This window comes from Schistocerca cancellata, chromosome 3 (assembly GCF_023864275.1).
Source record: "Schistocerca cancellata isolate TAMUIC-IGC-003103 chromosome 3, iqSchCanc2.1, whole genome shotgun sequence".
Classification (NCBI taxonomy): domain Eukaryota; kingdom Metazoa; phylum Arthropoda; class Insecta; order Orthoptera; family Acrididae; genus Schistocerca; species Schistocerca cancellata.
Window position 1 is genome coordinate 546,260,455 of NC_064628.1, and position 12,964 is coordinate 546,273,418.

The 12,964-nt window shown below is 42.7% G+C and overlaps 1 protein-coding gene across 1 annotated transcript in view; it reads left to right on the forward strand.

Moving 5' to 3' along the window:
- Positions 1-12,964, forward strand: part of LOC126176416 (low-density lipoprotein receptor-related protein 4) — a 646,448-nt gene that overhangs the window by 474,822 nt on the left and 158,662 nt on the right. Inside the window, exon 17 of the mRNA XM_049923573.1 lies at positions 9,471-9,632. Coding sequence (XP_049779530.1) covers positions 9,471-9,632 — 162 coding nt within the window. The remainder of the gene's footprint in view (positions 1-9,470; positions 9,633-12,964) is intronic.

Consider the following 12,964-nt stretch of genomic DNA (forward strand, 5'->3'; position numbering starts at 1 on the left):
TCTCTCCTTTCACGAGATCTGTGTGTTGCTAACTAACTATTATTCCCAGTGATACCACGTGGTCTTTTCTCGCTTGGAATTCCATCAATACCACAAGCAACCGGTTCAGTCCTGCCATTCTTGGGTGATGGATTTGCAAGGCCTCAGCCGCAAATGCAACTTCACGTGCACCAATCAGCAGTGCAAGGCGTCATATGCAGATTCGTTAATTCGGGATGTGGTCGTTCAACTGGCACCCGATCCAGACGTCCGCACTGTGGCGCTAAAGTTGGACAACCCTTCGTTGGAAGACATTCTGCGTATTGCCCATTCCTTCGAAATTGCTCAGGCGGTGAACGAACGTCTCATGGCGTGGCCCCAGGTGGCAGCAGTCGAGTCCACTTCCCGATCCATTCCTTCCCGCCGTCGACGGGGCGCAGTCTCCAGAGGGCACCGCCATCGAGATTCCTCACTGTCTGACATCTCTATGGCATCCGAACCACCGGTCACCCCTCGACGTCAGCCACGTGGCCCCCTCCTGTCATGCCCCCAGTGCTTCTCGGCCCACACTCGAGCTGACTGTCCCCATCGCTGGAAAACCTGTTCGCTCTGTGAGAAAGAAGGCCACCTTCGATCAGTCTGTTGTAGCCACTCGACCCGCCCCCGTCCCGTCCCTGCAGGTTGACAGGAAGCCATCCATGCTTTACACGCAGTTGCCCCTCAGACCGACACATTGGCTCAAAAGTTATTCCTCACCCTATGCATCTTTAACGAGGACGTCTGTTTCCAGGTCGATATGGGGGCCACAGTTTCTTTGGTCACTCTGACGACGTATGCATGTCTCGGGTCTCCAGAATTGTCCCCACCCTCTCGGAGGTTGGTCGCCTACAGCGACAGTTCCATCCCTCTCCGGGGGCAGTTTTCTGTTATGGCCATCTACAAAAACGTTCCCCAGCCCCTTAACCTATTTGTGGTGGACCACCCGTCGGCTTCGGACATTTTTGGACTAGATGCGTTTACACGGTTTGGCTTTTCCATTCAAGACGAAGTGCAGTTCGTTTCAACTACGGTTCCATTTCAGGACCTAGACGATCTGTACACATCCTTTTCCTCCCTGTTTTCGGCAGACCTGGGCTGCGCTTCTGATTTCCAGGCACACATCACTTTACTGCCGAACGCACGGCCTCACTTTTGTCGGGCTTGGCCTATTCCGGTAGCTTTGCGTGCGGCCGTCAAGCAGGAACTCAATCGGCTCCAGGCTGTGGGGTTATCGAGCTAGTACAATCGAGTGCCTGGGCAACACCCTTGGTGGTCATCAAGAAACCCAATGGATCGCTTCGTCTTTGTCGGGATTTTGGGGCTACGGTCAATGCTCAGTCTTTGGTCAAAACTTATCCCATTCCTCAACAGGAAGACCTTCTCACTAAACTGGCAGGTGGCGAGTACTTTTCTAAGATTGATCTGGCAGAAGCCCATCACCAATTGCTGTTGGATGAGGAATTGCAGGCCATCGTTATCATCAACATGCCTTTCGGTCTCTATAAATACTAGCGTCTTCCATTTGGTATTTCCTCTGCCCCTGCAATTTTCCAGTGGTATCTCAAGCAACTTACGCAACCAATACCGGCTTGCGTCAATTACCTCGATGATATCTTAGTCACGGGGCGCATGCACCAGGAACATCTGGGCAACCTCAGTACCTTATTTCACACCCTGCAGGCTGTGGGTTTACGTTGTCAGCTGGAGAAGTGCCGTTTTTTTCAACCGGAAGTTGAGTACTTAGGACATTGTCTCAGTGAAGATGGCATTCACCCTTCGGACTGCAATGTCGCAGCCATCGATGCCCTTCCACATCCACTAAACTTATCCGAACTCCAGGTATTTTTGGGGAAAGTCAATTATTACTTAAAGTTCTTAACCCAAAGCCGCCCATGTCGCGCATCCCCAAAATTGCCTGCGTCGCAAAGGGGTACCTTAAACGTGGACTCCTGCCTGCGATCAGGGTTTCACCCGCCTGAAGACGATGCTGAAATCTGCTCCTTGCCTGACGCCTTTCTCTCCAGATTGTCCCTTGGTGGTGGCGGCCGATGCCTCAGCGTACGGGATTGGAGCAATCCTGGCACACAGGAATAAGGATGGGTCAAAACAACCTGTGGCATATGCATCCAAGACGTTAACCACTGCGCAAAGGAATTATTCTCAGATCGAAAAGGAGGCTCTTGCCATTATTTTTGCAGTTCAGAAATTTCACATTTACCTGTTTGGGGTGCAGTTCACCCTCCTCACGGATCACAAGCCCTTAGTGTCGCTTTTCGGGCCCCATTCGCACCTCCCAGAACGGACGGCTCAGCGTCTTCAGCACTGGGCATTGTTCTTGCATAATTACACTTACACCATCCGCTATAAACCCACCAGTCAACACACTAATGCAGATACCTTGTCACGTCTCCCATCAGGACCCGATCCGGTGTTCGACCAGCAGGAAGTCCTGTGCTTCCACATTGACTCTGTCCGCCGAGAGACTCTCAATCGATTTCCTCTGACGGCTACGCAAATTGCCGCTTCCACGCACTGGGACCCCATTCTGCACCAAGTCCTCCCCTATGTGACCCGTGGTTGGCCTCCTTACCTTACCCGACATTTGAAAACTGACTTCAGCCCGTGGCGTCACGTCTCACACAGACTTTCGGTGATGGAGGACGTCCTCCTGTTGTCCACGGACTCGGACGCCCATCGGGTGGTCATCCCTCCGGACTTACAGCATCACGTCCTGCACTTATTACACCGTGGACACTGGGGGATGTCTTGCTTGAAGGCGTTGGCTTGATGACATGTCTATTGGCCAGGGATCGATGGAGACATTGAGCACCTGGTCTGAGGTTGCACAGTGTGTGCGCGTAATCAGGCTAGTCCTCCACAATCTTTCACGCCCTGGCCAACACCCAGCCAACCCTGGGACAGGATCCATCTCGATTTTGCAGGCCCCTTCTTAGGCTCCGTGGGGCTCCTCATCATTGATGCCTATTCCAAATACCCATATGTGGTCCGCATGGCGTCCACCACCACTGACACCACCCTCACCACCTTGGCCCAGGTGTTACCCATTGAAGGCCTTCCTCAGACGTTGGTCACAGATAACGGGCCCCAATTCACGGCGTCCTCATTCCAGACCTTCTGCTCCACTAACAGTATCAAACACATTTGCTCTCCCCCCTTCCATCCTTCATCCAATGGCGCGGCGGAATGCCTGGTCCGCACTTTCAAACAGCAGCTGATGAGCAGCTCTCACCTTGTTTCTCAGCACCTACCGCACTACGCCGGTGGCCGGTCATAGTCCTGCCGAACTCCTTCATGGGCGACAACCTCAGACCCTCCTCCACCAGCTGACACCATCCCCTTCCGGCCCCACTCTCGCCCCTCCTGGCGCTACCCCCTGGGCATGGCCGTGTGGGCCCGCTCCTATGGCAGCACACCTGCATGGACACCCACTATGGTGACGGCAGGACACACAGAGGACTCAAGCATCGCCACCATAACCAACTCCGCCCTCGGGCCCCTGCCTTGATTCCTTCCCCACCGCCTTCCCTGCTTCCTGGTGCGGACACGTCCCTCGAGGTGGAGCCATTCCCTTCAACCTCCATCTCCTCGCCGGCTCTGCAGACACCCCTTCTGCCTCGCTGAGGTATAGAGACGCCCTCTGACCCCCTGCCCTCTGGTGACGCCTTGATGGATGCCGCAGACAGTCTGCCCTCCCCTCCCCCAGTGGTCTCACAACCCGTACCCTCGTTCCGCCCACCTCGGCATTGTCTGGGGCATTTCTGCCCCTATGCACCAATTTTGGGGGGGAGGGACCTTGTACCTTCTGCCACGGAAATCGAACACAGGCCAGAACAAATGGACGTGGTCAGCCCATAGAGGGCTCCGCCTCCGCGGCAGCTATTCCACGCAGTGAGGGCACCACCGCTATGCCACGTGCAGACAGCGGCCAATAGCTGCTCCCTCTGGTTTCGTATATAGGGACCTGCTCTGCCCTAGTCCAGTCAGTCTGGTACTCGCTCTGGATATCATTTCTATCTCGGCGGTACTGCATTCTGGTCGTTGCTTGTTGTTGACATTTGCCTGGTTCTGGTTCTGAGTGGATTTACTGTTGGTGTTTGGTATCGTGGTTTCCACAAGCCTCCATTGTTTATCTCTTCCTTGTTGTGTCAGTCATAGTCGGTTGTGGTCGGTTGTTGTCAGTTGTCGTTGGTCTGTCGCCCGACTCGTCCTGTGTTTACCCGGTGGTGCGTGCTCCACCGCCGGCGGCTTCCCCACCTGGTGGCTCCGATCCACAGCCCAAGGCATTCCCGCAGTTGGTTTTGGTTACTACAACATTCAGATGAAACAAGAAAGAAAATTAATTCAGAATTAAATGTCTAAAAATGAAATAAATCACATTAAAGTGACTGCAGTTATCACAAGAATAAATTATGGCTGAAAGACCTGTTTCCAATATAGTAGGAACAGAGATAAGTACATTGCAGTTTCAAGAGTTGGACTGGATCATGATTGCGATCTTTTATTAATGTATTAGTTGCTGTTCTTACATATGACCCGCACCCTGGAAGATACTGCTGTCCATGTTTCACTGTTGCTCAAGAACAGTGCTATGGGACATTGGATGGGACACAGTGAAAGAAGCTTGGCTATGAGCGAGCAGAAATTAAGTTGTGTTGCCAACCATGGGAATGCATGATGGGTACTTTGGGTCTTTATGAACATCTGCCACATTTAAATTGCAGTTTGCCTGAATTCATTTGCATTTGGAATTGAATTGACTTTAAAACTGGGCAGCTACTCAACAATAACATATATTTTTGCAAGATATGCTAAACGTCTAGACTGAGGCCAGTGTTGCACTTATGTGTTCCATGCAGCAATGTTGTCGATGCTCTCCATGAGGTATGATGGGAACAAGTGGCAGGGAGAGGGGATGTCAGCTGCTGGTTTTTCACAGGCAACAAGAGAGAGCAGCAGGCAGATGATATGTTTGCAAGCAAGAGACATTGCAACATCCTCGTGTCAGTATAGAAGTGAAATTTGCTGTGATTTCTTTGAGGAGGGGAAAAAAAGCAACTCTGTTCTCAGATCCCACTGCAAAATATTTGGATGAAGCAGCTAAATATTTGTGACAATGAAGATAAAAATTTAACAGCTGTCCTGTTAAGATGATGATGATGATGCTGATGAAAAATAATGGTACCACAGATGACAGTCTAAGTGAACAAAAAGGCAGTGAAGATAAAAATTAATGTAAATTGTTTGTATTTATTTATTTTATTTCTTCTTGTATTATCAGAATGAATATAATTAAAATTAAAATTTTTATTTTCATTGTCACAAATATTTAGCTGCTTTATCCAATATTTTGTGGTGGGATCTGAGAACACGGTTGCTTTTTTTTTCCCCTCCTCAAAGAAATCACTGAAGACTAAGGGCTCTCATGGTTATGAAGGAGTGTCTAGCAGTACTGTGCTGCACATATTAACCTTGTATTTAGCCATATTTGTAATTTTTCCTGTAGGAATGGTCGGTTTCCTGAACGATTAAAGTACTTAGTAATAAAGCCGCTTTATAAAAAGAGAGAAAGAGATAATATAGATAATTTTAGACCTATTTCTATGCCATCAGTGTTTGCAAAAGTTATTGAAAAGGCTGTGTATGTAAGGATAATTGATCATTTTATATCACACAATTTGCTATCAGATGTACTGTTTGGCTTTAGAAGTCATTTAACAACTGAAAATGCTATATTCTCTTTTCTCTGTGAGGTACTGGATGGGTTAAACAAAAGATTTTGAATGCTTGGCATATTTTTTGATTTAACTAAGGCATTTGATTGTGTTGGTCACAAAATATTGCCCCAGAATTTGGACCATTACAGAATACGGGGAGTAGCTCACAATTGGTTCACCTCTTACTTTAGCAATAGACAGCAAAAGGTCGTTATTATCAGTGCTGATAATGGCTGTGATGTGGGGTCTGAGTGGGGTACGGTCAATGGGGGGTGCCCCAGGGATCAGTGTTGGGACCATTCCTGTTCTTTATTTATATAAATGATATGCCCTCTTGTATTACAGGTAACTCTAAAATATTTCTGTTTGCTGATGACACTAGCTTGGTAGTAAAGGATATTGTGTTCAACATTGGCTCGGTTTCAAATAGTGCAGTACATGACCTAAGTTCATGGCTTGTAGAAAATAAACTAATGCTAAATCACAGTAAGACTCAGTTTTACCAATTGCTAACCCACAATTCAACAAAACCTGACGTTTTAATTTCACAGAATGGACATATGATTAGTAAAACTGAACAGTTCAAATTTCTAGACATTCACATAGACAGTAAGCTGTCATAGAAAGCCCACATTCAGAATATTGTTCAAAGACTTAATACTGCCATTTTTACGATTCAAATGGTGTCTGAAGTTGGTGATCGTTCGACACGAAAATTAGTCTACTTTGCTTATTTTCATTTGCTTATGTTGTATGGTATTATATTTTGGGGTAACTCTTCCCATTCTAAAAGGATATTTTTGGCTCAGAAATGGGCAGTTCATACAATAAGTGGTGTAAGTTCATGAACCACTTGTCGACCCTTGTTACGAGTCTGTGTATTTCGACATTGGCCTCTTAATATATTTATTCCTTGTGAGGTAACGGGCGAGCCAGAGGAATCATGATACCTCAAAAAGAAACATGTACATTACAATTATTTGCATGATGATTTGGATGGTGTAATAGGATTTTCAATATCTTTATTAGTTTAAAGTTTAGTATCTGACGGTAAATTATACAAGTAACACCCAGCAACAAATTTCCAAAATATAAACACTTCATTTGATTTTGTCGATCGCCATGTCTTTAGAAAGCTATTAGTTTAAACCTAAATTGATATGAATTACAGGCATGTAACTTATATAGTTCATGAATTATTGGAGGTCAAAGTGGTCGATAACTATCAATCGCATCAGACCATAAGTACTCCACAGTTACTAAACATACTTATTCATCTATGTCTTTGTTTATATCCAATATATACTATTCATGAAGAAACTGGTTAAATATTTACTGTGTTTTAGAAAGCACAGAGACATTAGGCCTACGTTTTGTTCTGTTCCATTGATATATGTTTATTTAATTTGTTTATATATCTAATAATGTGTGTTAGAGCATGTTTATGGTCCAGCCATAGGAATATTTATTTAATTTCAAGTTATTTAAATGTAACTCCAGTATCTTGTGTGTTTCATTATGTTTGTGAATGTGCGTTCGCTTGAAGCTATGGCGGGAGCACTCTAGCCAATCACAGCGCCCGTGAATGGGGAGACTGGATGGAAATGAGAGGAGAGTCACACAGGTCACAGAAAGTGCTGGACGGTACAGGGCAATGGACACAGGGTCAGTGGAAGGACTTGGAGAGTGGAGCAGTTTGCGCGTGATGGCGAAAGATAGAAATATTTCAGAGTGCTGACCTGTGCTCTTGTGTGATTTCCATGGCTTCTGCAGTGAAGTCGTAGTATGCGTTCAGAAGTGAATACCTCACGAGCTATGTTGTTGTTCATAACTAATTACGTGAAGTAGGAGTCTAGTGTTTCCCTGTCATTCAACTTATATTTTATTTAATTGCTGGACCATTGACACAAATAAGTGTTTTGCAGAAATATACCGCATTCCCAAAAGTACTTCTACTATCGTGCTCATCATTTACAGTTGTTAAGATAGTACCTGCAGATTTTATTTAAAGGAAATCTTCATTTATAAATTTATATGTTACTTTCATAATTCACAATTGCCGAGTGATAGAAACCTTCGATCATTCAATTCATGTGTGTACTCTTATCATATACTGTAGACTCAGCAGTATTTGGCCTGTAATGCGGCAACCACGTATCCCATCCCCTAGACAATGAAACCAGGCAAAACTTTTAATATTGCAACTCTGAGACGGAGGGTGCATGGTTTTTTTTAGAAAGATTAGCTTATTTCCAAGAATAAGCAGCTTTCACTCGATTAATACTTGGCAGAAATAAAACCTGCATTTGGATCCGACTTCCTTAGCTCTTCTGCAGAAAGGTGTTCAGTATACTGCTGCATCCATTTTCGATCAGCTACCACTCGAATTAGCAGTAATCCATGTGCTTTCAAATCAAAACTGAAGAGTTTCCTAATGGGTCACTTCTCCTATTCTGCTGAGGATTTCCTTGAAAATTTAAGCTGATTCTTGTTGTATTTTTGATTGCATTTACTTAAACTTATTGACTGACTTTCTTCAGGTTCATAAACATTTATCTTTATCTGTTTTTACTTTTATGTTGAAATTTCATGTACTGACACGTTCCATGACCTTGGAGATTGGCTCCTCAATTTGGTCCTATGGAACTTGACATGTAAATAAATAAATAAATAAATCTATAAATGGCACAAGTTTAGAGTAGGTCTATGTTAACTGTTTAGGCTGAGAAAGTTTGTAATTTTTATTAGTCAGAATATGTTAAAAAATAAATTTTTCTGAAGGAGCCTCTTAAAAAAGGGGAGTCATCTTATAATTGGGTAAATATGATTATAAAGTTACCCCTCTAACTCATTACTTCTTCCCATGTACATCTCAAGCATTGACAGTGACAGAATAAACAGCGAAATTCAAGTCTGTATGAAACTTTCTTCTCTTCACACCATTCACAAATGGAACAGTAAATGGGATACTAGTACTCTTTAGTTCTAGTACTCTCCCATGCAGACTGAAGGGTGTCTGTGAAGTACAGGTTTAGATATACATGTAGCTGAATCAGAAGCATAAAAAAACTGAACTGAAAAAATTAGGTCATATTAGTTGATGAATAGACAATATTGTGTGTCAATGATCTTCTGCCAGAGCCTATGAATGTAAGGTTCTGTGTGAGGGAACAAAGAATTGTTTCATGTAAACCTATAACTTAGAGGAACTAAAACTTCACTATAGGAGAAATTCCTGTGCTTTTAGCCAGGTAAGTGTTCCTTGTCATCTGTGATACAGCCTCTATTGCAAGGGATATCTCAATGAGAAAAAGACAAAAGATGGAGTGGGCACCTATGTGAATGGCGTATGTCACCACTTTCTGTTTTAACAAATACCAAATCAGTTGCTGTATTAATGAACATTCGTTCAAGAGTAATCACCTGTTGCCTTCATTTGTCACAGCAGGATTGTGATGGTGTTGAGGCTGTCACTGCCCTCATTTCACAATCCCAAAGTACTTCCTTTCTGGTCATTTTAACACACCTGAGCTATGAGGTTCAGCACGAACCTTTTACAGAAGTTGATGTAGTGCAAGACAGATATTGTCAGATGAGCTATCCCATATGAAAACAAATAATGACAAACAATATAAGTTTAAAGCTCTAAAATTGAAAACTTAATGTATCATCCTTAACAATTTTGTGTTTCTACTTATGAAATGATTTGTGTTCCAGAGTCTCCTGCTGGCTTAGCAATGGACTGGGTTACCAATAAATTATATTGGACTGATGCTGGCACTAACAGAATTGAAGTTGCTAATCTTGATGGAAGTATGAGGGCTCTTCTTGTTTGGGAAGGACTTGACAAACCTCGGGACATTGTTGTTGATCCAATTGGTAAAGCATTTCAGTATTTTTGCAGATTTTTGGCATGTAATGGAGTCTTTAGTAATTAGCATATCTCCTAGTTCACTATTTTACCATTCACCTTTGTGAGTTATTTCATGTATAGAATGTTTTAAGAACAGAGACAATTTTCAAAAATAATCATAAGGAAGCTTCTTGAACATCTGAATTTTCCACAGATATACTGCCTTAGGGGGACAGACGACTCACCTTGTCTGGCCCATTTACCTTATTCTGATGATATTTTTCTATTAACTCAGAACTGATATTGATACCATTTGTGTGACCTGAGGCAGAAAGGCACAGCGTATTTCTCAAAGATTCATTTGATTTTACAAGATGAAAGGTAGATTTTAGTTTACCTGTAGGACTACAAACCTTTTTTTCCCCCTAAAAGAACCATTCAGTTTTACAAGTGTTTATTTTTTACATGTATATACAAACAACCATGGGGTGCTTTTTACAATTAAGTTTAAGATCAAAGTCTTAATTTACCTTCAACAAATGCCCATTATGCTTTCTCCTTACATAAACTATCAGCATCTTGAAACTCCTGGTGCAAGTGTTGAATGCTTTGAGCTGTAGGAGGTGCAGTTGTATACATGTGATGAAAATAATGCAGCACAGTTGTAACTGACTTGCACCTGTTGAAACAGAAAATGGATTTGGTTGCTGGGTTATTTTCATGTTGAGTTGACACCCACTGGGTAATTAACAGGTTAGTGAGTGAATATACAAACTAACTGTGCCAGCTTATACCAAAGCAAACTTTTAATTTTGATGCCTAAGTTAAAATTCATCCACAGTGCGGATGGATATGTGTGTGTGTGTGTGTGTGTGTGCGACTGTATACCTGACCTTTTTTCCCCCTAAGGTAAGTCTTTCCGCTCCCAGGACTGGAATGACTCCTTACCCTCTCCCTTAAAACCCACATCCTTTCATCATTCCCTCTCCTTCCCTCTTTCCTGATGAAGCAACCGTTCGTTGCAAAAGCTTGAATTTTGTGTGTATGTTTGTGTTTGTTTGTGTGTCTATCAACATGCCAGCACTTTCGTTTGGTAAGTTACACCATCTTTGTTTTTATGACTACATAATGACAGTGATGTTTAGAGGTAGGATCAACAACTTTACTAAGCTGTCAGGAAAAATGGAAACAACATAAATAAGTATTCCAAATCTCCTTAGACTTGTCAAAACTTCTGAAAAATGTCAGTGGAGGAGACACCATGGAATCCACAGAACAATTTTTTAAAATAATGCTATTTGTTATTGTTGTTGTAGCTGGTGGACCAGCAGCTTTTGTTGTTGTTGTTGCCTCTGCAGATCCATTGTCAAAGAAGCTGCTGCTGTTCTCGTTTCAACTTTAATTGCTGCTTGCACATGTTAAGAAGTTGTTCATTTTTTAATGCACACAGAGTATGGTTGTTGTCACCAAACTTTTGTGTCTCTCAGATACATCAAAACACTGTGCACAGAAAAGACAAACAAGGCTGTGGCAAGCTGCAACCAAGTCATAATCTCAAATTTCAAATAAAGTGTGTTGGAATGTTATGGTTGACATGAGCTAGTGAAACAGTCCAATAGTGTGAAATTCAAAGCAGGGTTATTATTAGCTGACAGTTGTGGTAAACGAATAACTTAGCTTCATAAATAGTAGTGATCTGCTTTTACTGACATGGGGGTCAGATATTTAATGAGTGTGGCCATCCATTGTCTCTACATGTTCTAGCCCCAGCTATTGAAATGAGTACTGCTCACACTAGTCGACAAAGCTACAATATCTATCCTAACTATTAAGTCCATATCAAAATCAGTGTTCAGCAGGGATGTGAGATTTTTGAGATAGGCTCTTGCAACTTCAACTCTCTGTAGATAATACTACAAGGGTTATTCATAAAGTAAGGAATGATCAGTTGTGAAACAGAAACCACAGTGAAAATCCAATGAAGTTTTGCATAGGCGTGTTGGGCAGTGTCTTTAGTATGCCCATTGATCATGTTACGTCATTCTATGTATTTCTGAGCACACAAGGAGCACATAAAGATACCTAGAACAATAGTGTCTCCCACCAAGTAGAAGGGCCTGGTGAGAAATTTTGCCTGAAGCTATGCAGGCAACATTACATAACTGTCATGCGTTTTCTTCTTCAAGACAGTTCTCAGCCACATTCTGCAGCGGCAATGAAGAGGCTTCTGCATTGTTTTCAATTGGAAATGTTTGATTACCCACAATATAGCCCATAATTGTCTCCCTCTTAGTTTCATCTCTGCTCACATGAACCGCTGGCTATGAAGACAACATTTTGGCACATGCAACAAGCTGTAGCCCAGTGTAGAGAATTGGCAGAAAGCAGTGGTGACTTCCTTCTATAACGAGGGTATTGGAAAATTGGTATAATGCTAAAACAAATGTCTAAGTCGATCGGCGACTATGGAGGTAAATAGCTGGAAGTTGTAGCTAACTGTTGCAAATAAAACAGCTTTGATTTTCACTGTGGTTTCCATTTCACAATCTGTCGTTCCTTACTTTCTGAATAGCTCTGTATATTAAAGGACTTTTTTCCATAACAATTAATTCACATTAAATCATAATTCTAAAGATAAATTGAAATCATCAATAACAACAGTTTTGTTCACTCATATTTTATGGATTTCAATCATATCAACTAGTACTTACCAAAAAATGTAATTTCTTGCATCACGTAAGTAGTACAATTATGGCTGTACATAATTTTGTTGTACATCTTCATATTTTCACATCGCAATGATCGTTTCATAAAATTTCGTGTGTGCAGCCACTTCAATTTCACTTCTTCTGATATTTCAACTGTATACCATCCAGCCATCCTCAGGTGAGCAATGTGACTAATGCTCCAGCACTTGCTCCATCCTTTTAAACCCAAGAACCATGTCACTGCACATGTGGCTAGAGATATGCAAGGAGCCAGAGACATTGATCGCCAGCAAAGAGGTACAACAGAGGCATGAAATTAGATCTATGGCCATACGTTTGATCCACATGATGATGTTAGTGTATCACGTCAAGCTGCACCGTTGCTCCTTTCACTACTGATTCCAAGAAAGATGAAGTCGAGGCTGGACTTCTGACATTATCATACCATCAAACTTGATGATTTCAGATGGTTTTGTCGTTATTGCGATTGTAACTTACATATATATTCTTAGATTAAATTGATTGTTATGGAAGTGGTAGGGTATATGAGTAACGAATAAAATATCCCAGAACCAAAAGTGTATGTGTAGGTATATTTATCTGAGGCAGTTAAATAAAGTGTCCAAAGTCACCCCATGGATTGGGGTGAT